The 25,160-nt window shown below is 42.9% G+C and overlaps 2 protein-coding genes and 1 long non-coding RNA gene across 11 annotated transcripts; 1 reads left to right on the forward strand and 2 right to left on the reverse strand.

The window, feature by feature from the left end:
* Window positions 1-425: 425 nt before the first annotated feature.
* LOC125742102 (uncharacterized) lies at window positions 426-1,379 on the reverse strand. Its single transcript, XR_007398015.1, has 3 exons — window positions 1,244-1,379; window positions 778-846; window positions 426-530 (listed from the first exon to the last, which is right to left on the reverse strand). It is a non-coding gene; the product is annotated as an uncharacterized LOC125742102 (long non-coding RNA).
* si:ch211-183d21.1 (uncharacterized) lies at window positions 1,014-14,799 on the forward strand. Its single transcript, XM_049013760.1, has 12 exons — window positions 1,014-1,500; window positions 2,570-3,484; window positions 4,780-5,008; window positions 5,096-5,235; window positions 6,971-7,536; window positions 7,836-8,100; window positions 8,247-8,451; window positions 8,864-9,045; window positions 9,699-9,803; window positions 10,603-10,767; window positions 12,179-12,272; window positions 13,947-14,799. The coding sequence occupies exons 2-12, from the start codon at window positions 2,674-2,676 to the stop codon at window positions 14,008-14,010; spliced, it is 2,826 nt and encodes a 941-aa protein (XP_048869717.1). The 5' UTR covers window positions 1,014-1,500; window positions 2,570-2,673; the 3' UTR covers window positions 14,011-14,799.
* A 1,805-nt stretch (window positions 14,800-16,604) lies between these two features.
* cluap1 (clusterin associated protein 1) lies at window positions 16,605-24,947 on the reverse strand. Of its 9 annotated transcripts, none has more exons than XM_049013766.1 (13): window positions 24,812-24,947; window positions 24,607-24,651; window positions 24,343-24,454; window positions 23,521-23,605; window positions 23,021-23,200; window positions 21,788-21,883; window positions 21,482-21,565; window positions 20,893-21,026; window positions 20,602-20,743; window positions 20,431-20,503; window positions 19,563-19,676; window positions 19,305-19,357; window positions 16,605-17,529 (listed from the first exon to the last, which is right to left on the reverse strand). In XM_049013766.1, exons 2-13 carry the CDS (start codon window positions 24,626-24,628, stop codon window positions 17,347-17,349), a joined length of 1,278 nt encoding a protein of 425 aa, XP_048869723.1. In that variant the 5' UTR covers window positions 24,629-24,651; window positions 24,812-24,947; the 3' UTR covers window positions 16,605-17,346. The 9 variants fall into 9 exon arrangements, with proteins under 9 accessions (XP_048869723.1, XP_048869722.1, XP_048869719.1 ...); XM_049013765.1 differs by having other exon boundaries at window positions 19,563-19,679; XM_049013762.1 differs by having other exon boundaries at window positions 19,563-19,694.
* Window positions 24,948-25,160: the final 213 nt, after the last annotated feature.

The following is a 25,160-nucleotide window of genomic DNA, read 5'->3' on the forward strand; positions in this document are numbered from 1 at the left end:
ATCGCAGGCTCTGAGCCATACACTACCCCTCGCTTGTATCACTTTATTGTGTAATTAACTCAAGCATTCCATTCTCTTTGATGTAAACTTTGAAACATTCTGAATGTGCCTATTGTATGATAGTTTGCGTTTCCTCTCCAGTCAGTGAAATGATTACTGAAAGGATCAGACAAACAGTAGATTAGTTTTCAGCTATATTTTTCACATACGTATACATTTCAGTAATAGCCAAAAACATAATTATATGTTATTTTGAACAAATATATATGGATGTGACCTTTCTGTAGGCAGTAAAAGAGCACCAAATAGATTCCGCTAGACCATCACTGACAAGAAGTCGCGGGGTTCAGGAAGATAATAAACATCCAGATATCCACCAACCCACTTAAAAATTGTTACAGTATATAGGAAGCATTTTAGTCAACCTTATTTTCAGCATTCATAGCATTGATGACCTGCGTCCACATTCCCCATTATCATGGTAGCATTTTTCCACCAGTGCAGTGCTGCTTTCGAAGAGGGAAAACATACTACAGAGATGGAAAATATATGTTTAGTTCTTTTTCATTAATACCCACATCTTCATTAAAATGGATTCCAACATATTATTCTATTGTAATTCTTTAATATTGGTGTATATGGGGCAAAACTGTAAATTGATGTTAAAAGTAGTTTAACAAAATAAATTTAACACCACAAAATTACACAAAATTTAGGGATGTCTATTTAACCACTTCGTCGTTGTATTTCGGTATATAATTATAATTATTTTATTACCTTTAAGAAGAAGGTCTGGTTTACCTTCATGTTAAAGATGATTACCTTTTAAATGGTCATCAGGGTCATCTTTCCGTGGTGAGATTCCAGCGACAACGAATAAATAAAAAACTTTTTAGAATAAACCTCTTAGTATTTCATCCAAGGACAGAAATAAATATAAACTATGTTGAAGAAGCAGACGTGGAAGTATTTAAAAAAAATAATAATAACGAGGAATAAAAAAAATTCCATTACTAAGACAATTCGCGGGGGGTGGGGAGGGGTTAGAATGTTGCGAAATATGAAATTTGCCAAATTCCATTTCCCCAGCGACAATATATTTTGGGATTGAAGAAGTGAAACAAGTAAATCCCTAGTTTAACGGCGAAAGTTTGCGCCAATTGCATTAGTTTATCCCTGCATGGGCAACATACAGCAGGCATATTATTTGGTCTTTGTTACATCTGATAGAGTCGCTACTTACTCGGCAGTGAGGAAGGTCCAGCTTTCGGATGAGTTTCCCTTTGTACCTTCTCAGCGACGGGATATCCAGCCAACTTTCTTCGCACCATTCTGTGCGATCGCCTACGTACTGGGAGGAGGAAACGCGGTTGGTCAAGGCTGGACACGTCAAAAGGGTGACATGGTCACTAAAAGTTGCGAATGTCTGGAATTAGTAAAGTGATTTCTGATCGTAAAGCCTTATCCGAGTATCTTGAAGAGGACAATCCTCTAGGATAAGTAAGTCGTGGAGTTGCAACGCCCCGTGTTTGAGCAGACGAGGTGTAAAGTTAAACCAGAAATATTTTCTGACTAGCTAGTTAGAATGGCTAGACTAAAACTGCGTATTGCATATAGCTTATTCAAGCAGTGTTATGTTTTTATTTTTAATCTTACAGACCTACTGGCAATCTCGTTTTGCAGCGACGCGGCATTTGCTCAGCGAGAAACGGAGATTATATCGGTTTACGGATTTTGTGTTAATGTAACTGCACCGTTGCAAAGGCGGATTTATAACGGCCAAGTTTGAACATGCATGTTTACTATGGGTTCTGTTGCTGTATAAATTAGCTAATCAATTTACATTTTTTTTTGCAAAATTTCAATGACAAGATGTGCAGCCCATCTTTGTATTATCTTACTTCATGTAATGAATGAATTATTCAGTGGAAGATCACCTTTGATTTACGCCCCATTTTCATTTCCTGATTTTACAATACGTTTTTCCATTAAAAACGAATTACTAGTGAGAATTGTGTTGAACCGTATGCGTTTAAAAGATAGTATATATTTCTACGTTCTAAATTGGTAAATAGGTAGATTGTTAGTCTTCCAACTTTGCTAGCGGGCAACATTGGAGGCAGTTTAGTTATGGCCAAGTAAACATTTATCCCAAACTAGCTAGAGGGGTAACATGACACAGATTTGTGGTGCCAACATTGACTTAAAATGGATCATCACTGTGTATAGCCTACATGCAAAATCTAAGGGAGTGACAATAATTACCATGTCAATCCAGTACCTAAATCAGTCGTCTCGAAAGTTTCTATTTGCTTACGCATGGTGTTACAATCATTTCACGAAAATTACGACACGATCTTAAAAAAAACTCGGTAATAAAAAGACGGGTTGAATCACGCTATATATACTCGCCTCCAAAACGTTGTCCAATCGGTATATTTCCAAACCTGTGGAAATATTGGGAATATAAAATCGCTTGGATTATCTTTAGTTATATTTCATTTTATGTTTTGTAGAAGTTAAGATTAACTTCATTTGTATGATATTTGTTTTTTCTGTTTTGTTTTAGTTGTTTTCAGGATTTCAGGGGCGTCAAAACAAGTGACTGCATTTGCGAATAAAGGATTTATAACACACCGTCTTGGCAAATTTGCGCGAGCAGTGTGATCCCGGATGGCTGTATTTTTGGTTGGTTTTGTTGCGTTGCTTCTGGTCGTGCCAGTAATCAGCGAATCATGCCTTATAATCAGCGAGGTGAACGCAGACAATCCCAAGCTGGACACCACTGAGTTTGTAGAGCTCTATCACACAAGTGGCAAGGCAGCCTCTTTAGATGGCTACACCTTGGTCTTCTATAATGGGAACGGAAATGTCGCTTACAAAGTGCTGAACCTTAGTAGCCACACTACAGATTCCAGGGGGTTCTTTCTTGTGGGCTCTGCTGACGTCCAGCCCAAGCCAGCGATCATACTGCCCCCTAATACAGTGCAGAATGGACCAGACGCCATTGTGCTTTACCAAGGCGATGCAGAGCGCTACAGCGAGAAGATGACTATAACCACCGTCGGTTTGATGGATGCTATTGTATACTCAACGCGTCAGTCAACCGATGCAGAGTCTATGGCGGATATCCTGACACCAGGATCTCCTGCTTTTATCGAGGATGATTCCGTACATAAGAGTGACGAGTCCATGGAGCGCTGCTGGCTCTCCTCTGGCAGCGGGACCTTTCAGGTGGGGCTACCATCACCTGGTCAGCACAACCAGTGTCAATCACCCAATGGTACCGCAGTGCAAATCAGCGAGCTCCGGCTGGGAGAAGGACAGACTGAAGGGTTTGTGGAGCTCAGTATCTCTAAACCAGGAGATCCCCTGGTCTTGGTGTTCCTGGATGGAAGAACAGCCACTGTTACCTTCAGCATGGATATCAATGCCCTAAACGAAGGTTTTCTTCTCATAACTTCTAAAGGAAGTGGATTGAAAGGTACGCTGGCTAACCTGCATAGAACCATTTTGCTATATTGTCAAGTGGTGTATGGTAGAAGATGATTGGTCATCAAGTTGGTCATGTGATTGAAAGGATGTAAAGTGCTTCTGTCAAGTATTACATCAGAATCAGGTTTTTTGCCAAGTATGTTCACACACATGGGGAATCCATCTTCGGTTGTCACTGGCAAAACGAGAATAGTCATATATACAGTTTGGTTGATATATTAAATGTGCATGTGTGGTTGATAAATGTATAAAATGTGCAGGAATGCATGTCAGTGGAAGGAATGTTGGAGTAAATACAATATACAGAACAATGAAATAAAGAGTGAGTTATTTGCATCATTGTAATGGGGGAGGGTTACAGTGCAACTGAGCAGTAATGGGGAACTGTGGGGGTAACAGTGCAACTGAGGGGTAATTGGGTACTGTGGGGGTAACAGTGCAACTGAGGGGCAATGGGGGTACTGTGGGGGTAACAGTGAAACTGAGGGGCAGTGGGATACTGTGGGGGTAACAGTGCAACTGAGGGGCAATGGGGTACTGTGCGAGTAACAGTGCAACTGAGGGGCAGTGGGGTACTGTGAGGGTAACAGTGAAACTGAGGGGCAATGGGGTACTGTGGGGGTAACAGTGAAACTGATGGGCAATGGAGAACTGTGGGGGTAACAGTGAAACTGAGGGGCAATGGAGTATTGTGGGGTAACAGTGCAACTGAGGGGCAATGGAGTACTGTGGGGGTAACAGTGAAACTGATGGGCAATGGGGTACTGTGGGGGTAACAGTGAAACTGATGGGCAATGGGGTACTGTGGGGGTAACAGTGCAACTGAGGGGCAATGGGGTACTGTGGGGGTAACAGTGAAACTGAGGGGCAGTGGGGTACTGTGGGGGTAACAGTACAACTGAGTGGTAATGGGGAACTGTGGGGGAAACAGTGCAACTGAGGGGCGATGGGTTACTGTGGGGGTAACAGTGCAACTCAGCTGAGGTCACTGGGACAGCTGTTTGTACGAGTGATTGCTTGTGGGAGGACACTGTGTTTGTGCCAGTCTAATTTGGCATACAGTGATCTATAGTGCATGCTAGGGGGGAGAAGCTCAAAGAGGTTGTGGCCCTGGTGTGAGGGGTGATGATTTTTCCTGCTCATTTCCTGATTTGGGATGAGTACTGGCCTGGAGGATGGGCCGGTTACTGCAGCTGATCTATCCTGCAGACCTGATCATTTGTTATTACATGTGCATGGTTTTCTGTACAGGAAGAAACCTTTAATCTTGGTTGTGTTCCTCAGGTGACTTGATGTTCTCCTCGGGGAACCTCTCCATACTGAAGCCTCAAGCGGCGTCTTCTGGTGCTCTGGCAGTGTATGCCGGCCGAGCGACGGATTTTACCATTGGTAGCGCGGTCAGCCCACTGGAGCCCCTGGACTCTTTTGTGTATGCGGGGCCAGATGCCACACCCAGCCCCAACCTAACTGAAACCTTAATCCCGGGAAGAGATGCCTTTCAGCTCAGCAGTAGGCAAGTCTGACTAATCTATAGTTTATAGCACTGGTCTGGGGCTATCACTGTAAAACACGACTTACTCCAGGACGTCATTCTTTTCAGTGTCGAACTGGGAGGCATAACCCTCAGCCGCTGTGGAGCGGCTAGCTGGAGCAGAGACCCAGGTGTTTTCATTAAGACTGTTCAAACTCCCGGAAAACCCAACCACTGCTTGTGGCCAGAATCGTGTCCTAAAAAATCCGGTGAGTCATTTTGGATGGGTGGGGAAAGGCACAGTACACACTATCCCTACTTACAAAGTCTTGGGACACTTAACATATCTGCACATATCATTTTCTTTTTATTAAGTGTCATAATTTTTTTTGACTCATTCAGTTCTGTTCTTACCATTTCGCTCTTAATTGCAGTTGTATTCATTGACCCCCAAAGGGATACTATGCACTAATATTTGGTGCTTTATGTTATTGATATTGATGCCCTGTGATGGGCTGGCCCCCCATCCTGGGTTGTTACCTGCCTCGTGCCCATTGCTTCCGGGATAGGCTCCGGACCCCCCGCGTCCCAGTAGGATGAGTGGTTTGGAAAATGGATGGATGGATATTGATGCGTTACTAGAGATGAAATAGTATAAAAATTGTATTTTATGATTATAGTAACTAAAAATATCACAGATATCAGTATTTTCACAGTATTGTTAAAATGTGCTGAAAATGTTCAAAAAGTACTGACACGTGAACTGAAAACAAAGTTCTATATTGCAAACCACAAAATAAAATAATAACGTAGTGAATACCATACGTAATGGTACAATATGCGTTAACATCAAAAATCTCCAGAGCTCTGTAACTGCCTTCTGCAAAGCTTTTATTGACATAAAACAAGCCCACATTGCATGCTTAGTCTGCGCACCTGCGTCTGGGAGACTCTTGCTAACTTTGGTTGATGCTGAACAGTATTTAACACGAGTTTTTCAATGTGTGGTAATTCACAGTTTTAATGGCAATTACATTTTTAAAGAGTTATACTGTCCATCAGGAATTTTATGCTGCTTTATGGTGTAACCATTTCATTCTTAGGTGCTACTAATTAAGTAAGAATCACCTAATGAGACTGCTTGTCAATGAACTTCTTAACTCTGAACAGTTGTTTTAGAAATATAATTTGGGTTTCAATTTATTAGTACTTGAAATGAATGTTTTACTTTCTAGCTGCAATTATCGTACGATGCACAGCATGCACTAGGTAGCGCAGCACGCTCAGGCATACTGCCACTCAAAATGTATTCTTACATTTACATTTTTTTAAGCTTCGTTGTATGTGACAGTTGTCTTAGGTTGCACAGGTAGTAAGGCTGCATTCTTAAAATGTATTATTAGCTGAAATATTTGCTTCTTCACGGGCAGCATTGTGGTGCAGTGGTTAGCAGTATTGCCTCACACCTCTGGGACCCAGGTTCGAGTCTCCGCCTTATGTATGGAGTTTGCATGTTCTCCCCATGTCGTCGTGGGGTTTCTTCCGGGTACTCCGGTTTCCCCCCACAGTCCAAAAACATGCTGAGGATAATTGGATTTGCCCATAGGTGTGCATGTGAGAGTGAATGGTGTGTGAGTGTGCCCTGTGATGGGCTGGCCCCCCATCCTGGGTTGTTCCCTGCCTCGTGCCCATTGCTTCCGGGATAGGCTCCGGACCCCCTGCGACCCATTAGGATAAGCGGTTTGTAAAATGGATGGATGGATGGATGTCAAGTAAATATTTTTATCTATATACAGTTGATTGTGGTATGTGATAATACTCATTATATTATGCTATTTCTTCATTTTCGAAGTTATCTGCCAGTACTGCAACTCGCATGTCATATCTGTGCTTTGAAGATTACTTGATATCTTTAGATTAGTCAAACATGAGCGCAAAAGCCCACCTTGTGAATGTGAATAACTGTGATTCTTGAAGTAAGCTCCAATCCCTTCGCCCTGACAGTGAGTCCAGAGGGTACAGCATCGCCCCCCCCCTGGGACCCGGCCAGTCAGCAGGATTTCCTGCTGAATGAGGTGAACGCTGACATCCCCGGTGCAGAGGAGGACGCAGAATTCATTGAGATCTGGCACCCCACCGGCCGACGCATGTCCCTGGAAGGCATCTGGTTGCTTCTTTTCAATGGGCACAATAGCAGACCTTATCGGGAGATCAGCCTCACCGGCTACTACACAGACCCCCGCGGCTACTTCCTTGTGGGCAGTGACGGGCTGGTCCCCAAGCCCTCCATACAGCTTCCACCCAACACCATCCAAAACGGGCCAGATGCCGTGGCCCTGTACCGCAGCACCAGAGGGCCATCATCCACACTGTCCCTAGGCATCCCCACGGAGGGCCTCCTGGATGCTGTGGTGTACCGCCGGCCCGGCTCTGACAAGGAGGCCCGAGATCTGAGTGACGCACTGACTCCCGGCCAGCTGCCCCTCCTTGAAGACCCCACCATCCACATGGAGGATGAGTCCCTGAATCGCTGTAACAGCCTGCGCCCCTTTGACCTGCTCTCTTTTGTGGTCAGTCCCTTTCCTACACCTGCCTTTCACACCCAAAACTAGCTACTGTATATACAGCTTTAGTGCTGCATGCATGTTGCTTCATTGGAATGTGAATAATTAGAGGTGTATAATTTGGTACGCTTTGGAGTTCGATGTCAGAGTAATGAAGACAGGGCAGCCCCATGGCATAGTACCATGGTACTCAAATGGCAGTCCTAAACTCAAGTTAATCCAGACCGCACGACCATAGATCGGTGAAATCTACTGACACGACACCCCCGACTCAACCCATTCTAACTTTCTGCTATTCCGTCCAGGTGACGTCCCCAACGCCCCTGCAGAAAAATGTGTGTCCCGATCCCCCAGTAGGTGTCGTCATTAATGAGATAAGCAGCACTGAGTGGTCCAACCATAGTCAGCAGCAGAACTTTGTGGAGTTACATGCTCCACCCATGACCAAGCTGCAGGGGTTGGTCCTAGTTGTCTTTGAAGAGGGACACGGTGGGGAAACACTGGCTGTTCCTCTGACAGGTTCCGCTGATCAGGATGGGTACTATCTCATTGGGAATGGCAGCAATGCTGGTGAGCTATGGAGATATTTCAATTTGAGTTGAAACAGTCATGAATAGTCATTTCCTTCTTTTCTTAATGCGCCATAACTAATACTGAGGGTTCATGTTGTTTTCCTGACTGAATCACAGTTGAGCCTATGATTCCGTTTTCTCCAGACCAGGCTTGGCCACCAAGGAGATACGGTACCGCTGTCCCAGGTCGCGGGGCTGTAGCTCTGTGCTACAGCTCTCTGCGCTACAGCAAGGTCTGCCAGCCAGAAACCAACAGCAGCATCGTAGACGCCGTGGCTTTCACACAGGATCAGAAGCTGCTCAGCGTTTTGGCAGCAAGCAGCGGGCAGCAGGTGATGCCCGCTCTCAGGTAAGCATTAGCCAGCGAGCGGGATAATCTGTTGTTTCTGATGACCAGCACTACGCGTTTACTCACAAACTAGCCTGAAATAGGACAGTTTGCGCAGCCTGTTCTTCTGTACGTTCACCTTAGGTCTTTCATAATCGGAGCATAAGGTTTTTTCAGACGCTTTGTTACTCATTGAGAAACGCATAAGTATTTCTCAGTATATCTATGGGCTATAAAAGTACATTGACAACAATTAAATATGCATCATTTCACATATCGTTATGAACATTAAGTCAGAGAAAATCTGCAGTTGAAATGACAGTGAGCTCTCACGATGTTTTTAGATGGTGTTGTTTTACTGCAGGGATAGGGGCCGGTTATGGCGTCCCTCCATTTCCATCTTATCTACTCTGCCCCCCACTTCCGTTTGCAGGTCCGCGGAGGGGCCCCTGTCTCTCAGCCGCTGTTCCTGCTGTGAGGCGAGGACCCCGCTGGTGTGGACCACCTCCATCCAGACCCCGCATCTCTCCAATCTCTGTCCCAGCTCCAACTTCTCCAGCAGTGTCGCCCTATGCCTCGGGCCTCCTGGCAGCGATGGGGAACAGCACTCAATAAGTATGTCTGTGTCTCCCTAGAAGCCACTGTGTCACAAAAGGGATGGAGTGAAACGGGGGAGGGTTGGGGGAGGGGTGGATGTTCTGAGGGAGGGGCTGGGTCAGGGGACATGCCCCTTCACGGACCCGTAATTGATTATTAATTGTTAAGGGTGTAAAGCAGCCCTTTTTGTTCATGAGAGAAGCGAAAGAGGCTGAATGGAACATTCTGGTTCTCACAGTTTTCCTGTCACTTCAGTTCTCGTTAGGACTGAGGCTGCAGTCTTCCATATTTACTCTGATCACTGAGCCTGTCATCCCCAATGAGCCACTTTCCACTGGTCCCAGCATCCTGTGGATATGATCACCATCCCAACATAAATCTTATAATATTCAACAGGGGAGACAAAAGGAAAAAAAGAAGTTAAAGAGTAGTTGGTGGGATGCCATTTCTGCCTTAGAGCAGAAGCGCTGTGCTCCTTTTCTGAAGCACTGCGATACAAATACACCCACTGCTGCTTCCCTCTACCTGCTGGGCTCAAGGTCTGGCCAGTACCTGACACATAAATGATCAGAACTGCCTGTTAGCTTCACTTAACCGGGGAAGAGCGTGTCAGTCGTAGCTGACCTTGAGCTAGTTGTTTTCCAGCATGCCAACTGTCCCCTTCTGTGCAGATTGCAGTGGGTGGAGGAAGGACAACAGCAGCAGACGAGAGGTGGAGGTGGCCGTGTACCTTGAGAATTGGTGCCATTGTGGGATCTCTGCCCTCCATCTGCGGGGTAGGAAACTGACCAGCGGAGGGCGCACTGTGTGTAGTTCATCCTTCTGGAGCTTCCATCACGTAGCTTGCGTCCATCTATGGCCTGGGATAAATGTTGTTGTGTCACATTTTTATGATGGGATGGCATGGTGTCTCAATGAGTAGCACTGTTGCCAGACACCTTCGCTCCAAGTGACACAGGTTTCCTGATTGGTGACTCTGAAGCATATAAACAGAGGTGACTAGTTCATGTCCAGAAAGTTCAAATCCAGACCAAGATTTTGTTTCAACCTAGTTCAACTGGCCAATAGAATATGATTGTTTTATGACAGGATGCTGCTAAAATTCCACATCCATAATGGTTCTGAAGCCTCTTGGCTTTAGTCTGCGGCAGGCAGGTGGGCCATGTGAACACAGCCAGTGTCAGCCTCCTGTTATAAGACAGAAGCAGAATCCATATGATAACTCCATAGCTCTCGTATCCTAGGATGTGGGGGTGGGAGGAAGAGCCCCATCCAGTCTGCTCCATTCTGCAGAATGTGGCCCGTTCTCTCAGCTCAGAGTGCGTGCAGATGAAGAGCATCTTCAGCCGCAGGCTCAGGTCCTGGACAGGCATGGCTGAGAGCTGAAGGTGCCCCTTGGTGCCTGCTGCCATTTGTTTAGCATTTACAGTCTTCATGGCCGCAGCCCTTCCCTGCCCATCAAGGGGATCGGTCCAGTTGTCTATCATCTTGCCCACCTCCCCTCACTGGATGATCAGGCAGCTAATCGGTTCTGTGTGGCACATTGAGGCAGGCTGGTGTTTCCCTCCCTAACAGAGGTCAACATTTCGTGCGTGGAGGGCTGGCTCAGTGTGCAGGGCAGCATCCGAGCCCTGTCGGTCCGACAGAGGGACCTGATCCTGCAGATGTCCCGGGAATACCGCTCCCAGGCGCTTGGAGAAGGCTGCTCCAACCACATTGTGGACAAGTCTGTGGGTGAAAGTAAGTCGAGTCACAGTATCACCAGCTGTCCGCATGAACATGCAGGATGTTGGAAGGCTAAATTACAAAAAAAGTAGCTGTTTTTGGTCAGCGGATTCTATAGAACATTTCTTGTACAATCTCTGGAGCATACCTTCTTGAAAATATGAACTGGGAAGTAAAAAGGTATTCTTACACAATTTTATTTTCATATAAATCACAATAGTTGTATGGATACTGTAGCATAATGGATTTGTCTGTCCAGAAAGCACTTAGGGATTAGTGTCTTGTCTTATTGTCACGTGTGGTTGGGAAGATGATTTAATATCTGCTCCAAGTCAGCATTGAGATTTTAAACTATTGACACAGATCTTAAACTATTGACGCAGTAGTCTTAGGAAAGACTCATCGGAAGAGATAAACTTCCCCATTTATCAGACAACGAAACACGACATACCAAGAGTTTCATCAGATATTCATTTACACAAGATGTGCAGAAATGTGAAGCGTTGCGCTTTATAGACGTATCAAATGACAGAATGTGACCTTCACTCCCCTTTCACACAAAAATGTTAATACGTATCCTGTCAGCAGGTTTCTGTCGTGATACTGACTTGATTTATTTTTCTGGGACTGATAACTCCTCCACGGTTTGGGTCAGGCCAAGACCAGAGAACTCGTTTAATTTATGAATCCTTATTTTGTTGCAAAACCAGTCCACATCGTGTTGCAGCGTGCCATTCCGGGTGTTCATTACAAGACTATCCACAGCTTTTTGAAGCATAATTATGCCCTGCTGTGGGAAACGGGTGGGGGTGGTGCTAAGCCACATGTTGGATGCTTATTTCAGACGTGTCTGATTGGTCAAACACAGTCCCACTCTGTCTTTCGTACATTGAACTGGACTTACAGTCTGTGCCAGTTCAATTACTGCACTACAGCCATGTGAAGCGATTGCTGTTTGAAAGTTAACCTTGCTGACCAGAATTCCTGACCCAGTGCTGTTACTGAAAAAAAACTCAATGGTCTGATGAATTCTGCTGGAAAACACAAGGCATTTGATTTTCATCCTTAAATGTAAAAAAAAACGATGAAACATCTGTTGCTTTGCATCTGATGTGTTTATAATGGACATTTAGTCTGAATGAGTCTGGTTGGCATTTGTTGAACATTCCTGTGCTGTTTTCGCTTTGTCTGTAGCGCTTGCCTTATAAATTTCTTCTCTAGCCATAAGGTTTATTTTCAGCTATCTTAGACGCTTCTTCTAATTATGTTTCCCAATCTGGTTGTTTTTTTTTCCCTCTGGTAAATAGTAAATTCCGGTTCTTGGTTTTTGTTCATATTCCCTGATGCATCTTGTCCTTGAAGCTCCCTCGCTATGTATGAGAACGTTGGCTGACACTGACTATTGTTGGCCGCGCTTCGTCACCAGGGTCTGCACTGGGCTGGCAGATTGGCCTAGTGGTGGGAACGTTGCTCCTGCTGGGCCTGGGAGCTGCCCTCTTTGCGTATTTCTACAAGAAGAGGTAAGTGGTATCATTTCAGCTGGACTTCGAAAGGGATCTGAGTAGCACAAAGCTGTTAGCTCCATACTAATGTGTTCTGCTCAGGGCTACAGTCGAACCTCGTTACTACGTACCCCGGATACAACGTTTCCACCTTTTCAATGTACAGGTTTCTAATTCCCGTTTTTAGCCTATGTATTATTCCAATAGCAGCCATTGTTTACAGCGTACACCCTTACAGCGTAAACTTCGATACAACATCCAAATTTCTAGAGAAAATACGAAAACTAACCATCGTTACAACGTACAGCGCTCTCCCCGCCCACCACAACTTGTGTCGCTACATCTACCTGTATCTACCTGATCTTCGCCCGACAATGCACATAGGCATAGACTGTCTACATTTAAAGTAAAATTCAAACTTCCCGCGTTAAATGAGTTGCCTTGACCGATCGTTACTGGACTGCGTAGTAATGGCTTGTTAAGTGTTGTGTGCGTATTCTTTGTTTATTAAACCTTGTGAAATACCGGTCATGCTGGTAATTGTGAATTCAGAATAATAATGGAAGTAAAGGATTTTATGATTTAATTTGACCAATATTTCATTAATATTTTCAGGCCAAATGCCAATTTGGATGCAAATGTTTATTTTAAAAATCCGGCCGGCACTAAGTAATCGTGAGTAATTTAAGGAAAATTTCAAGGATCCAAATGAGCTTTGTTGAATTATTTAACAAGTAATAATGTGTTTGTTTGTTTTGTAGTCAATTTAAGGGTCTGTTCTATTAAAGTTTTATCATTTACGTGGATATTTCGTGAGTCCTTTCATCCATCTTGCACTAAGTGGTTACAACGTTCTATGCTTATAACGTACATGTTTTCGATATCTCGTCTTGTACGTAGTAACGAGGTTCGACTGTAATAAGGTTTCTCTTTGGTTTAGAGAAATACATGAGAGGTATAGAAGTGGAGAGGATACTGTTTTTGTCATGCATCCACATTTAATTATTAATATTACTGCGATTTAAAGGGCAGGGTGGTGCTGCATTGGTTAGCACTGTAGCCTCACCACAGTTTGAGTCTCCACCATGGCTCCATGTTCTCCCCATGTTGTCGTGGGGTTTCCCCCAAAGTCCAAAAACACGCTGAGGCTAATTGGAATTACCAAACAGCCCATAGGTGTGCATGCGTGAGTGACTGGTGTGTGATCGGTTGGCTCCCCATCCTGGGTTTTTCCCTACCTTGTGCCTGTAGCCTCTGGGACAGGCTTGGGACCACCTGTGACCGTGAATAGCACAAGTGGGTACAGAAAATGGAGGGATGATTAGAAATGATTTAAATCTGATGCATTTTAGTCAATTGAGGAAAAACATATTATGTGACGCTGCACATTACAATTATGCGATGTCCTGTTACGATCACCTGGTTTGTGTGTGGCGTTGAATGACAACACACTCCCATCTATACACGTTTGTCAACTAAACTGAGTATATTTAGAAATCAAGATATCCTCAGGACACCCCAGTTTCAACGCAGTGCTTCCAGGCGACGGGTTGGGTTAAACGGGTACAGGATGTTATCAGCTAACTAGCACCGTTTAACCAGAGAAACAGGCGGTAATGAAAAGGCACTGGGGGGTTGAAGTGGAAGTGCATGGTGGTGATGGCTGCATACTGTGTGTTCTCTTCTCTGCAGGCAGCCTAGAGACTACTTTTCAATGGAGCTCAACGAGAATGAAGAGGAGCCTGACCAGCTCTAGCAGTGCGCTGGCCACCCCCCCCCCCACCCCCCACCCCGTACTCCAAGGGTTCTGGATAATTCTTGACGAGCGTCTTGCCACTATCTGTGACTACTTCCAGTCATACTAAAGAGAATGATGCCGCATGCATGCTAACTTAACTGCGCTCGGACCTCGCCAGAAGTTTCCGTACTTATTACTGCACTGCCTTGTGTTGCAAGGGTCACCACTGGTTTTATTGAAATTTTAAGTTTTTTTTTTTTTTTTATGAAATATTTGTATATTCTTCTTGTACAAGCAAATTTCTGTAATATGTTTGGTCCCAAACACCAGCAAAAACATAATCTGGCAGCAAATTACCTTAGAGTTTTAAAATGACTTACATCTGTTATTGGTCACTGAAATGGTACAAAGCAGCACGGTGAATTAAAACTGTTGCTTCCACAGTCTTTCACATGTATAAGCAAGTGTTCTTTTCTCATGATTCAAACTAAATTTGTTATAAAATGTGTGTCATTTCTTGATGAGCAAATTTTGGGGGCGAAAGACCTCAAGATGGCAGCTCCCTCTTTATTCAGTACTTATAATACCGTGTTTTCTGGGGTACTTTGAACTCCAGTATGGTAATAGGCAAAAAAAACCACCCAGATAATGTCCGTAACAGTAACCATTTCATAAGGTTAATACAACAACAGTGCATTTTATTGATTAATATTAAAATATGCCAATTTCAGTTTGTAAACAGTGCCAGAGTTTCTGAGGGAAAAAGTCCATTTCATTTCAATTAAAATATACAGTATATTCCAGAAATACCAAGAATTGTTTTTTTTATATTATTCATAAAAAGAAGGTGTTTGTTATTAGTGTTCATATTAATAATCATTAATATGAACACCAGTAACAATCAACTAAGAAGCTATTTGCTCCAGCAGCAAGAACTACTGTTTAAACATTAAGGGCACCCCAGCCCCCCATTCGGCGTCTCTGGGATCATTAGGCCTGGCCTTTAGCCTTCAGTCCTTGCAGCAGGGCAGACCTCATTACCGCGGTAGCCAGTTTCCGATGCGTGGGCACGCACGATCCGAAACAAAGCGCCAGACAAAAGACCATTCAGGCTCTGGCAAAGCCCCTTTCTCGAACCGTGGTCTCAGTTTTAGTGCTAAAAACCTATTTCTGAAGTAACTACTCTTCTGAGAATTTGTGGTGAATTGTGGATTAAATTAGAGCAAACATTTGACTATGCATAATTATAACTTGGTTTTATTCTTTTCATGCTCCGAAACAGCTCTTGGCAATTGAGCGACAGCCCTTGGCTTGTCTAGGGGAAATGGATGGGGCGATAACATTAAGGGATACTGGAGAAAGTTAATCTAGAACAAAACTCCCAGCAGATATCAGACATAAAAACAATGCTACACCAAGTATGTACAAGCAAACCAAGAGTGAATCCAGCTCTCAACTCAAACACTAATATCTCCACACCCAGAAACAAAAATGTGACAAAGCAAAATAAGTCTCAACAGCTTTCCTACTGTAAACATAGAACACACAAAATAATTAGAAGGAGGAAATAGCACAAAAACCCACATACAGTACAACTAACTCTATGCCAATTCAAACAGCCCCCATGCAGAGTGGCTCCACTTTTCACTCCTCACATGGGGGTGGGATTGGCAGATAGCCATTACCTGGAAGGTAGGACTGTAACAGGAAACTGGGAACGCATCCTGCAAGATTAATAGAACAGGTTATTATTATTATTCATTAATAATGCCACTTTACTGATCCCCGTGGGGAAATTCCCTTTTTTCCTACCTCATCTCGGTCCCTATGACACACGTAGATGAGAGCAGGCTCAGGAGTGAAAGGCAGCCACTGGAGCAGTGCCCATGGAGGGGTTAAGGGCCTCGCTCAAGGGCCTGCAGACGTGTGATTATTCTGTCGAGGCCGGACTGGAGACCTTCTGATCACAGGCACAGATGCTTAGCCCGTTGACACACATGCTGCCCCTTAATAAACAATTAATAATTGAACCAATCACCAATGTTGCACACACAAACACACACACACACACACACACACACAATAGGCTGAAGGAAACAACCAGGGGCCTGTATCACGGAGATGATGAATTTTTGAGTTAGCGAAATAACTTATCGGATTTAAGGTGGTCTTGGCTAAATGTTAGTGCACGAAGATGAAGTCCATTTAAATTTGGGTACTTTAAATCCAACAAGTTGTCTAACTAATCAACAAATCAGGCGTCATGATAGAGTCCTTAATATTGCAAAACACAGTATTTATGTCACAGCGGCAGCTTATATAAAGCTGAAGTGGCAGGACTCCTTTTGAGTCCTGTTGTTGACATTACCGTGACACATTAACTCAGTAACAGTACCCTAATAAATGCCCATGCTAGCCTAAGGCTGTTTTTAATAGACCATTTTATACACTGCTGTGGTTTCGCAGGCAGGTATTCTAAACTAATGAGTCAGGCCCTGTTGTAATTGCAGTGCAGATCTGGAGTGTCCATAATAATTTGCTGAGTTTTTATACACGAGGGGCGTATACACACACTAATTTACAATAACACATGAAAAGGCATTAAAGCATCATTCTAAAAATGCTATTTTATTCATGTTTAAAAACAGTATATACAGAATAAATATGGTTCCTTATTTGTGCCCTTGAGAGGTAAAGTGGGCTATCCCACATTTTTGACCCCTACCCCCTTTTTATTGAATATTTTCAGTTGGATAAGTTGTTACAGTACTAAGTCATACCTCTGTGCTACCTATGATATATATCAATTGTAGGGTATAGCCATACTGATTTTTTGAAAAAAATTCAACTTTGGAGCTCATTTTCTCAAGACTTTGTGTAGGATAACCCACTTCACCTCTCAAGGGCACATTTGTACTATGATGTTTCAGTTCTAGACTCCATAAATATTTCCATTTATTTTTGAAGATGCTTTTATCCAAAGCAACATACATTTTTTGAGAAAGCAGGGTGAGACAATTCCTGGAGCAATAGGGAGTTAAGGGTCTTCCCCAGGGGTCCAACAGTGACATCACTCGAACTGGATTTGAACCAGTGACCTTCCAATTGTGAGCACCACTGATCCTTTCAGTAGAACAATTCAGCTAAAAAAAAGGTCTTATACCACTTTTCCCAGTTTCATTAGAGGGTTTGTGTATTTTTGGGCTGTGACCCTGACATTGATTTTCTCGCTCTTCTGTGGCAGAGTATATATGTAGGTATGTGCATATATTGACCGAATGGATCTAAGCATCCACCAGTCTCCAGCACTGAAGTAGACAAGCCAGAGTGTAAGAGCAGCAAGTCTCCAGTAGTTCAGAAGTCATTGTCACTCTCATCCAGCAGCTCGGGCTGGCGGGGGCCACGGGACGGCCGTGGCATCTTGGGAATGGGCACCTCCAAGCTGTCGTTGTCATCCTCACGGTCCCCGTTCTCTTCTCCGTCAGCCTCATCTTCATCATCCTCATCCACATCAATCTCGCTGTCCTCAGACGATTCCTGCGGGACCAGCCGCACACATCAATCCAAGCTTCCCCAGCCCCAGCGTGTGGGCAGCAGAGTATGCTCATCTTTTTCCCATTAGCTCCGATCCCATGGGTACATCAGCCATTGTGACGCAGTGGTGTTCATGGCATAAAGGGAATTAAACTCATAGCAAAATGAGAGTTAATGAAAGGCCACTGATTGACAGCATGGAAAAGGCTATATAAAAAACTGTCACCTCCACAAAGGCCCTCTCGCTAAGCCTCAAAGAACTTGAGTTCCTCAGATGAAAAGGAACCCGTATTTTCTTATTCATTTCTAAAACACTGAAGAACCAGTGCTTCTTTCCATAAGCCAGTTGGTATTTACCAATAATGATTACAAGTAGGTTTCAAGACAATGGCTATTACAATACTACCAAACTGGGCTATACTGGACAACACCAGGGGTCTCATGTATAACCACTGCATATGCAGAAGTTGGAAACTGAAAGAGGCGTATGACTTCCTGGGAAAGCGTTGTCATCTACAGAAACAGACATGACGACAGAATGTGCGTGTCTGTATGGAAACTCTGACCCATGCACACAAACGTTTTGGAGAAAATTGGCGACCCAGGTGGAGACTAACCAAAGCCAGATTGTAGGATAAAAAATGTAAGTGACATCATTACACAAATAATGTAGCATCGTACTTGCGAGTCATAACTCTTATTTAATTTCACCTCATAGCCCAAATCACATGTATCTACGTTATTATAGAAAAAAGGCATAATGTAATATCTCATCAGCGCTGTCTTCACCACAGCAGTTGAAATGTGGATGCATTTCTGGTGGATATGACTGGATTATCATGATAATCATGATTGTTCATCATTTGAACAAAAGCATGCAGCAATAAGTCTGATTGCTGGAAACATAAATACTACGGTCACACACATGCAGAATGTTGCGTAATGGATTTATCTTTCTTTTTTAAATGTGGACATACAGAGGGCAGAATATGAGGCTGATCCACGTACGCACAATTCCAGGTAGAGTGTGATTTATAAAGAGAACATTGCTTGCGATCTGACTTTTTGCGCACGCCAATTTTGGCTTTTGTGAGTATGTATACTTTTAGTACGAGTCCTACACACCATTTTATAAATGAATCCCCACGACACAATTTTGAACCACAACTGGCTTCTAATGGGCTGGCTCTGCTGATCTCGATTATCCAAACAGTTCTGGTTTTGCCCCCTTTTCCCACTTTTTCTTAGGGGGACGAGTTACCGGCTAAAAATCATAGAAGACGAGCCCACGAGAAGCCATGGGTGGGGGCCTATTCATGACAGGGAACCAACCTTTCTCCTCCGGGGAGTGGAAGTTTGTGGATGTGAGCTGGATACATTCATAATGGGCTTTTTGAAAAAGCATGAGAGAGAGAGAGAGAGAGAGAACTGAGCAAGAGGCGGGGGGGGGGGGGGGGGGGTGTGGAAGGGGGGAGGAGCTCATTAGGGAAGCCTTGTGGGTTTCATTCGTCTTGGAAAGAATGAAGTGCAGGGTTAAATTAACCAAAAATAACAAATAAAGAGTAAAAACATTTTGAAGATTGACTTCCTGTCACCACAGACTCAGAACCCACAAAAACTGTGGTTAGCCCTCTTATTGCTTCCTGCAACACGAAATTTCAGCTGAACATGTAATCAAAGAGTGAAGAGAGAGAATGGATTCCAGAAAGCTTTGAGTTTGCAAGTCGCCATTGATTTTAAGTGGTTATAATAGAAATCGTGTAACTTGTAGGACTGACCTCTTCACTGTCTCCTCCTTGCATGGTGCCCACAAATCGAGCTCCTGATCGCCCTGCGCAAGAGAAATTAAGGGTTATACTATGCTGCTGCCCCCCCCACTGATTTTCATGAATTTTGGACCAACTTAGAAAGAAAAAAAAACCCTCTCACGTATCTTATATTTCACATTTCCTCTTACAATAACATGCATCAGACAAATTAAAGCCATAACATGCCCAGGTTTGCACAGGGAGAGATTCGTTGAGCAAGCAAAGTACCTAGCATTGGTGCATTTCGGAAGGGGTGCGGCTTGGACGGTCTACGCTCCTCTATGTCACTATCTGAGCCTTCATCCTCTGGAATGTCCATGTCCGAATCTTCATCCTTAGCTGCTGCTAAAAGATAAACACCTTTCTACAATTATGGTTTGGAAAGCACCAGAACATTCAGTTTCATATTAAAAAACAAAACATTTTGATAGCTGAATGATGAATACTGATAAAAGTCAACATTGTTGAAAGCTTGACATCTAAGGCTTTAGAGAGCGATTTCACTTCTAAATAAACAAATGTACATATTCTTTCTGCTGACTTTACAAATTCATTGCTAGTAGTGAGTAAGTGACCAGATAAAACATGTACAGGTGAAATGAGAAAATCAGAAAACAACTTTGGAGTTTTTCTAGTCTACAGGTGTGATTATTGGTACTTTTCCATTTTACATTTAGCGTGATAAAAGGAATGAGTGCAGAGCTGACATGCAAATGAAAGGTCGAGTGACTTTGCAGTACAATCATTATTATCCTCAGAGTTCCCGATAAGGGAGCGGGGAGGGAGCAGAAATGTGGACTGTCTGTGGGTCCTCATGGACCGGATATGGAAACGCTGAATTAGAGAGTGCCGGAAGACTAGGGTCTGCCATAAGCAGCATAGGTCACAAGACCAGGGACAGGCCGTGTAGTATGACAGTCCATTGCAGCGTGGACAGACAATAAACTCCGGGCAGCTTAGAAGTGACAGGGAATGTTTTTTGACTGCTGGAGGAAACCCATGTCAGGTGGAGCTGGGAAAGGATTCGAACCCCCAGCTTTGGAGGTGCGAGTTGACAAACAGAAAATTAGCATGTAGTCGTGGATGTGTGAGCTACCTCCGCTCTTCATCAGCCTCCTCTCCTCCTCTCGCAGTTTCTGTTGCATCGCACGCATGGTATTCTCTGTCTCCTGCGTAACAGACAGACACACCTTCTAGCTGGCATGCCATTCTTGTTCTTGGCACATAGGAAATATCAATCCCCCGGGGCAGCTCTCGGTGTCTTCACCTCAAACCTCTCTTGCTCCACCCGGTGGTAGTCCTCCAGCTGCTGCTCCAGGAAGCTCAGGTTATGGAACTTCTCCACATAGATCTCATACTGCTTCTGAAGGTCCTCTTCAATCTTCTCATACTCGTCCATAAATGCCGGCCTGAGGAAGGCAGGCAGTATTTCCAGTAAGTATTTTAATATTCTTAATTACTATTATTATTCTATTTTTATTTAGCAAGTCATAACCATAATTGCTAACCTCATGGATCCTTGATAGCAAGTCAATCATTAGTGAGGTGCCCCACTCACCGCACACTTTGTAGTGTCTGCAGACGTTTCTGATTCCTCTCCAGCTCCTGTTTCTTCTTCTCAATCTTTGCCTCCAGGCTGGCCTCATCCGACGACACGTTATTCAGCATATCTTCAGTCTTCTGCATATTTTCCTGAAAAATGGAAGAGGGTCACGTTTGCCAACAAGCGGAGTGTACAGCTAACAATTTAAAGGCCCTTAAAGAATTTTCTGTAAGTTTTTCCCCCCACTTTTTATACTTTGTTTCTGTAACAGAGTGGAAAGACACAGTACAATAAGCCATTTCATTTTTAAAATGTACATTTGCGATCATTTATTTGCACTAAATATCTACAGGCAAGATTTTGGCTATACGTCATTAAGAAAATGTCCTTTAGATTCGGTCATTTACCTAAAGCATATAAGAAGTTACAGTAACCTAACTGCACATTGACAAAAAAACTGAAGAACTTCACGAAGCATATGAGAGCCTTTCAGATGTTTGCCTTTCACACCAGGTTAAGCTTCATTTAGCCTGCACTGCGCCATTCCCTGCACCACCAGTACATGCACACACATTTGTGGGAGACTGCTGTGTCCGGAACTCACCAGGACCTCCTTAATGGCTGATCGCAAGGCTTTCTCTGTCTCATTAATCTCTAGGGGTCTTGCAATGGCAGCAATCCTCATTTCCTAGAAGAGGGAAAAAATATGCGAAAAAGATTTAAATTCCAGAAACAGCATCATCTCACAGTCAGTCAAGTAAAACACGGAGACGAAGATGAGAGTGATGGCATCAGGTCTACTAAACGCTGAAGACAATCATAACTTCATGTTGAATTCATATTTCCACTGTTGCCAGAATGGACCTTGATACATGGAGCACGGAGGAACAAATACAAGCTTGTTCCTTACCCTTAAATCCACCTCTTTCCCGAGCAGGTCAAACAGCGCGGCACCTTTAGAGGTAATCTCCGAGGCCAGCTGTCTTGCTGCTTTCAAATCAGCAATCTATTTTTAATTAAAAAAAAAAAACAAATCAGCACTAAGTTTGCAGTGTCAATAAATCAGGAAGTTAGCCGAGGAATACTGGCTTCAGTGGCAATGTGCTTTGGAGAAACTGGAAGACCTAATGAGATTCCCATTGGGTAACAATCCACGAGCTGATGATCAAGAGGCCCCCTATTCACGACAAGGCGACCGCTATGACCATTCATAACTCCTCACTAGATGCTTCTGTGCCCTTCTTGAGGTTCCCCTTTAAAGGCTCGATTTCCTCCTAACCTTTTTTCAATTTGTTAAACCATCATTTCCCCGGCTTGTCCACTCCTGCTTGATAAAGACTTTTTACTACGGGTGTTACAGTACACAAAATTCACAGTTCAATACAAACCTCTGTTTTGGATTCACAGTTTGGTGCAACTTCAGTAGAGCAGGGAAAACAAAATTTGTTTTGAAAATATATATTAATAAAACTGTAAACAAATACAATTAGGTGCAGTTGTAAAGCAAAGATAATATGTCTGTCATAGGAAGACTAAATCGCAGACAATATTTCTGCCCTGCTCCAATTGTACACACTACAGTTGTACAGTTATTGTACAGATTATGCCTCAAATAAGTTAGCATGTTGGATGCATTTCCAGCAACATAGAGTTCAGAGTAACTGAGCTGATACAGTATTGTTATTATCAACCACTCTCTCTCCACTGTTGGTGTAATTCATTGGAAACCAAAGAGCTCATGATGAAAATGTGTAGTTACAGCCCTACTTTTATAGACAAACACATGACATTAACCCTTATGTACATATTACAAAGTACTCATATACTCCCAATCTTATACAAAAAAATATTTTGTTAGTACTTATTTAAAAGTCACATCATCTTATTTCTACATGAGTTATTTTTCAACCAAAATATACTTAAGTATTAAAATATTCAGTAAAGTAATATTATTGTATCTATTGAAGCATCTTCTAACTTTTTTATCCTGGAGCCAAAACTGCTTTTAGTGTGTGATCCTGTGCCTGTATGTGTCCTGCAACTGACTGGTACCCCATCCAGCACGTGCCCCTGTTTTCTGCCACAATATCAATGCCGCATTTTAAAAGTCCATGTAACTATTAGCTCCAGTTGCCCAGCTTACCTTGGAACCCAGGTCAAATTTGAACTTGCTGCTGTCCTCTTCCGGCTTGTCTCCAGCAGTCAACTCCTTGGTCTTCATGGCATTGTACAACACGGATGTGATCTTCAGCATCTCTTTCACGGCGTAACCGTCGGCCTGGTACAGGCGCTTCGTGTTCACCTTGATGTGAGCCTTTGTAGCCTGAACAGAACCCAGGCAGCAGATCCCACATAAGAGATTACACCTCAGGGAAAGAAGAAAAGTTTCCATGGAAACCCGATGCATGCAAAAAGTATGAAATATCACTCTGTTGAAATTTATAACTTACTTTACATACTATAATTGATCACGGCGCGCTATAATTTATAATTTAGATTAAACATTTGCAGGATGTTGCGTGGCTTCATAAAATGTTTGATAAGGGTAGAGAAGTGAATCCTCAAAGAATGAAAGGAGATGGAAACAGAAAAAAAATACAGATAGTTATCAATGGTCAACTTCTGACAAAATGAAACCATTACCATGAACTGAGCAATAGCTTTAATGAAGAAAACCCGGTCGGACTCGGTTTCGATGTCACTGGGAATGTCCATCTGTGGCTCATATCTAAAGCAGAAGCAAACATGGATACCTTGTTCAGACCTGGTAAAGTATATGGTGAAAATGCAGATCTGATGTTGCTCATTTTTGGATGCCCAGCAAAATGATCCTAACAAAACACTGCATTGGAGCCACACATACTGAAGCTTACCGGCGTTCTGTGCCTGTCCCCTGATAGCTCACCTGCAGACATTAATTCCTCCAACACACTCGCTTCCATTATTATTCCAGATGTTCCTTGTTTTTACTTCCCTCAAAGAAACAGCTGACACAGAATCTGACAACTACAAAGAAATCAACCTAGAATTTGTATCAGAATGCACCCTATCGAATGTATAAAATGTACACAATTTTTTCAAAAAGCAAGTTTGTCTAAAAACAATGGGTAGGCCTGTGTTGCGTGAATAGATTCCTAACTGCCAAAAATGTACTTTATATGTTATAATGAAAGTCAGGCTAAATGTTTGATAGCATCCCTAACAATAAGGGCAGCAAGTGATTGTTGATCAACAGCAATTCTTGAATTCTGCCTAATTTATACCTAAACCTACCACAGAATTCCTAATGCAACATGGAATTAAAGGCCGGGCTACTTTTCCACATATCAAATATGAAATCCAGGATGTTTTTCCCAGTCCGAATGTTAAAACAGAGAATCCCATGATTTAGCAGAATCAGATGTTAACCACCTACTGTATTTTTAGTTCTTAATAAAATCTTATTAGGACGATTGTGATACAGACCTTTTAACAAGCCAGATCAGAATCTCAGCCACCAGGGTAAAGTTTGGAGTCCTGAAGTTTTCCATAGAAATCAGACGAGGATACCCCAGGGCCCTCATCATCTCCGTAAAATCTATTTCACATGAAACACTTTTACCGACGTACAATCAAAATAAAGAGCCGTATGCTTAATTTAATTACAGCCAGACTTCAATGATGTATAAAATCCACGCAGTCAACAACAACATTTTATGCAAAACGACTTCAGAAGCAGACAATACTCACTTCTTAAATCTCTAAAAGACATGACGAATTTTCATTTACTGTCTTCTAAAGTGCACGAGAAAAAAAGAAATAATAAATAAACAGAAATAGGAAAAAACATAGTACCAGTGTCTCATAAATACACGTAGCTAAGTATTACAAAAAATACAAGACTACTTAGCTAGTCGTCTATTTCGATTATCAATCTTCAATAACTCTAATTTACCTTAATTGTGTCCTGTTAGCGATGTTTTGCTATGTACTGATGTTCTATTATTTAGTTAGCTATACAATTAAAGTGGCAGCTAACTGATTTGAGGAATCCAGTGACATTTATCGTCTCTATGGTATCTCAAACACTCATAGGGATACGGAAGCCGCTAAATGCCAAACAGTCTCAAAACGCATTTCAGGGGTCGAAACAGTCGTGTGACAACACTTAATTATATTATGCTTCATAAGCTTAGGATATGAATATCTAAGTATGCTTTTATTACCCTGTATAACTGTTTGCATGTTTCTGACAATGTAAAATCACCTTTTGTTTATTGTCAGCGTACTTAAAATAATTTAAG

Source organism: Brienomyrus brachyistius, chromosome 5 (genome assembly GCF_023856365.1).
Source record: "Brienomyrus brachyistius isolate T26 chromosome 5, BBRACH_0.4, whole genome shotgun sequence".
NCBI lineage: Eukaryota > Metazoa > Chordata > Actinopteri > Osteoglossiformes > Mormyridae > Brienomyrus > Brienomyrus brachyistius.

Coding starts and splice junctions, on each gene's coding strand:
- si:ch211-183d21.1 (XM_049013760.1), top strand. CDS start 2,674: ATGGCTGTATTTTTGGTTGGTTTTGTTGCGTTGCTTCTGGTCGTGCCA. Junction 9,804..10,602: donor CTCTGCCCTCCATCTGCGGG/GTAGGAAACTGA, acceptor CCTCCCTAACAG/AGGTCAACATTTCGTGCGTG. Junction 10,768..12,178: donor GGACAAGTCTGTGGGTGAAA/GTAAGTCGAGTC, acceptor CTTCGTCACCAG/GGTCTGCACTGGGCTGGCAG.
- cluap1 (XM_049013762.1), bottom strand. CDS start 24,628: ATGTCTTTTAGAGATTTAAGAA. Junction 20,744..20,892: donor CAGACACTACAAAGTGTGCG/GTGAGTGGGGCA, acceptor TGCCTTCCTCAG/GCCGGCATTTATGGACGAGT. Junction 20,504..20,601: donor TGGAGCAAGAGAGGTTTGAG/GTGAAGACACCG, acceptor TCTGTTACGCAG/GAGACAGAGAATACCATGCG.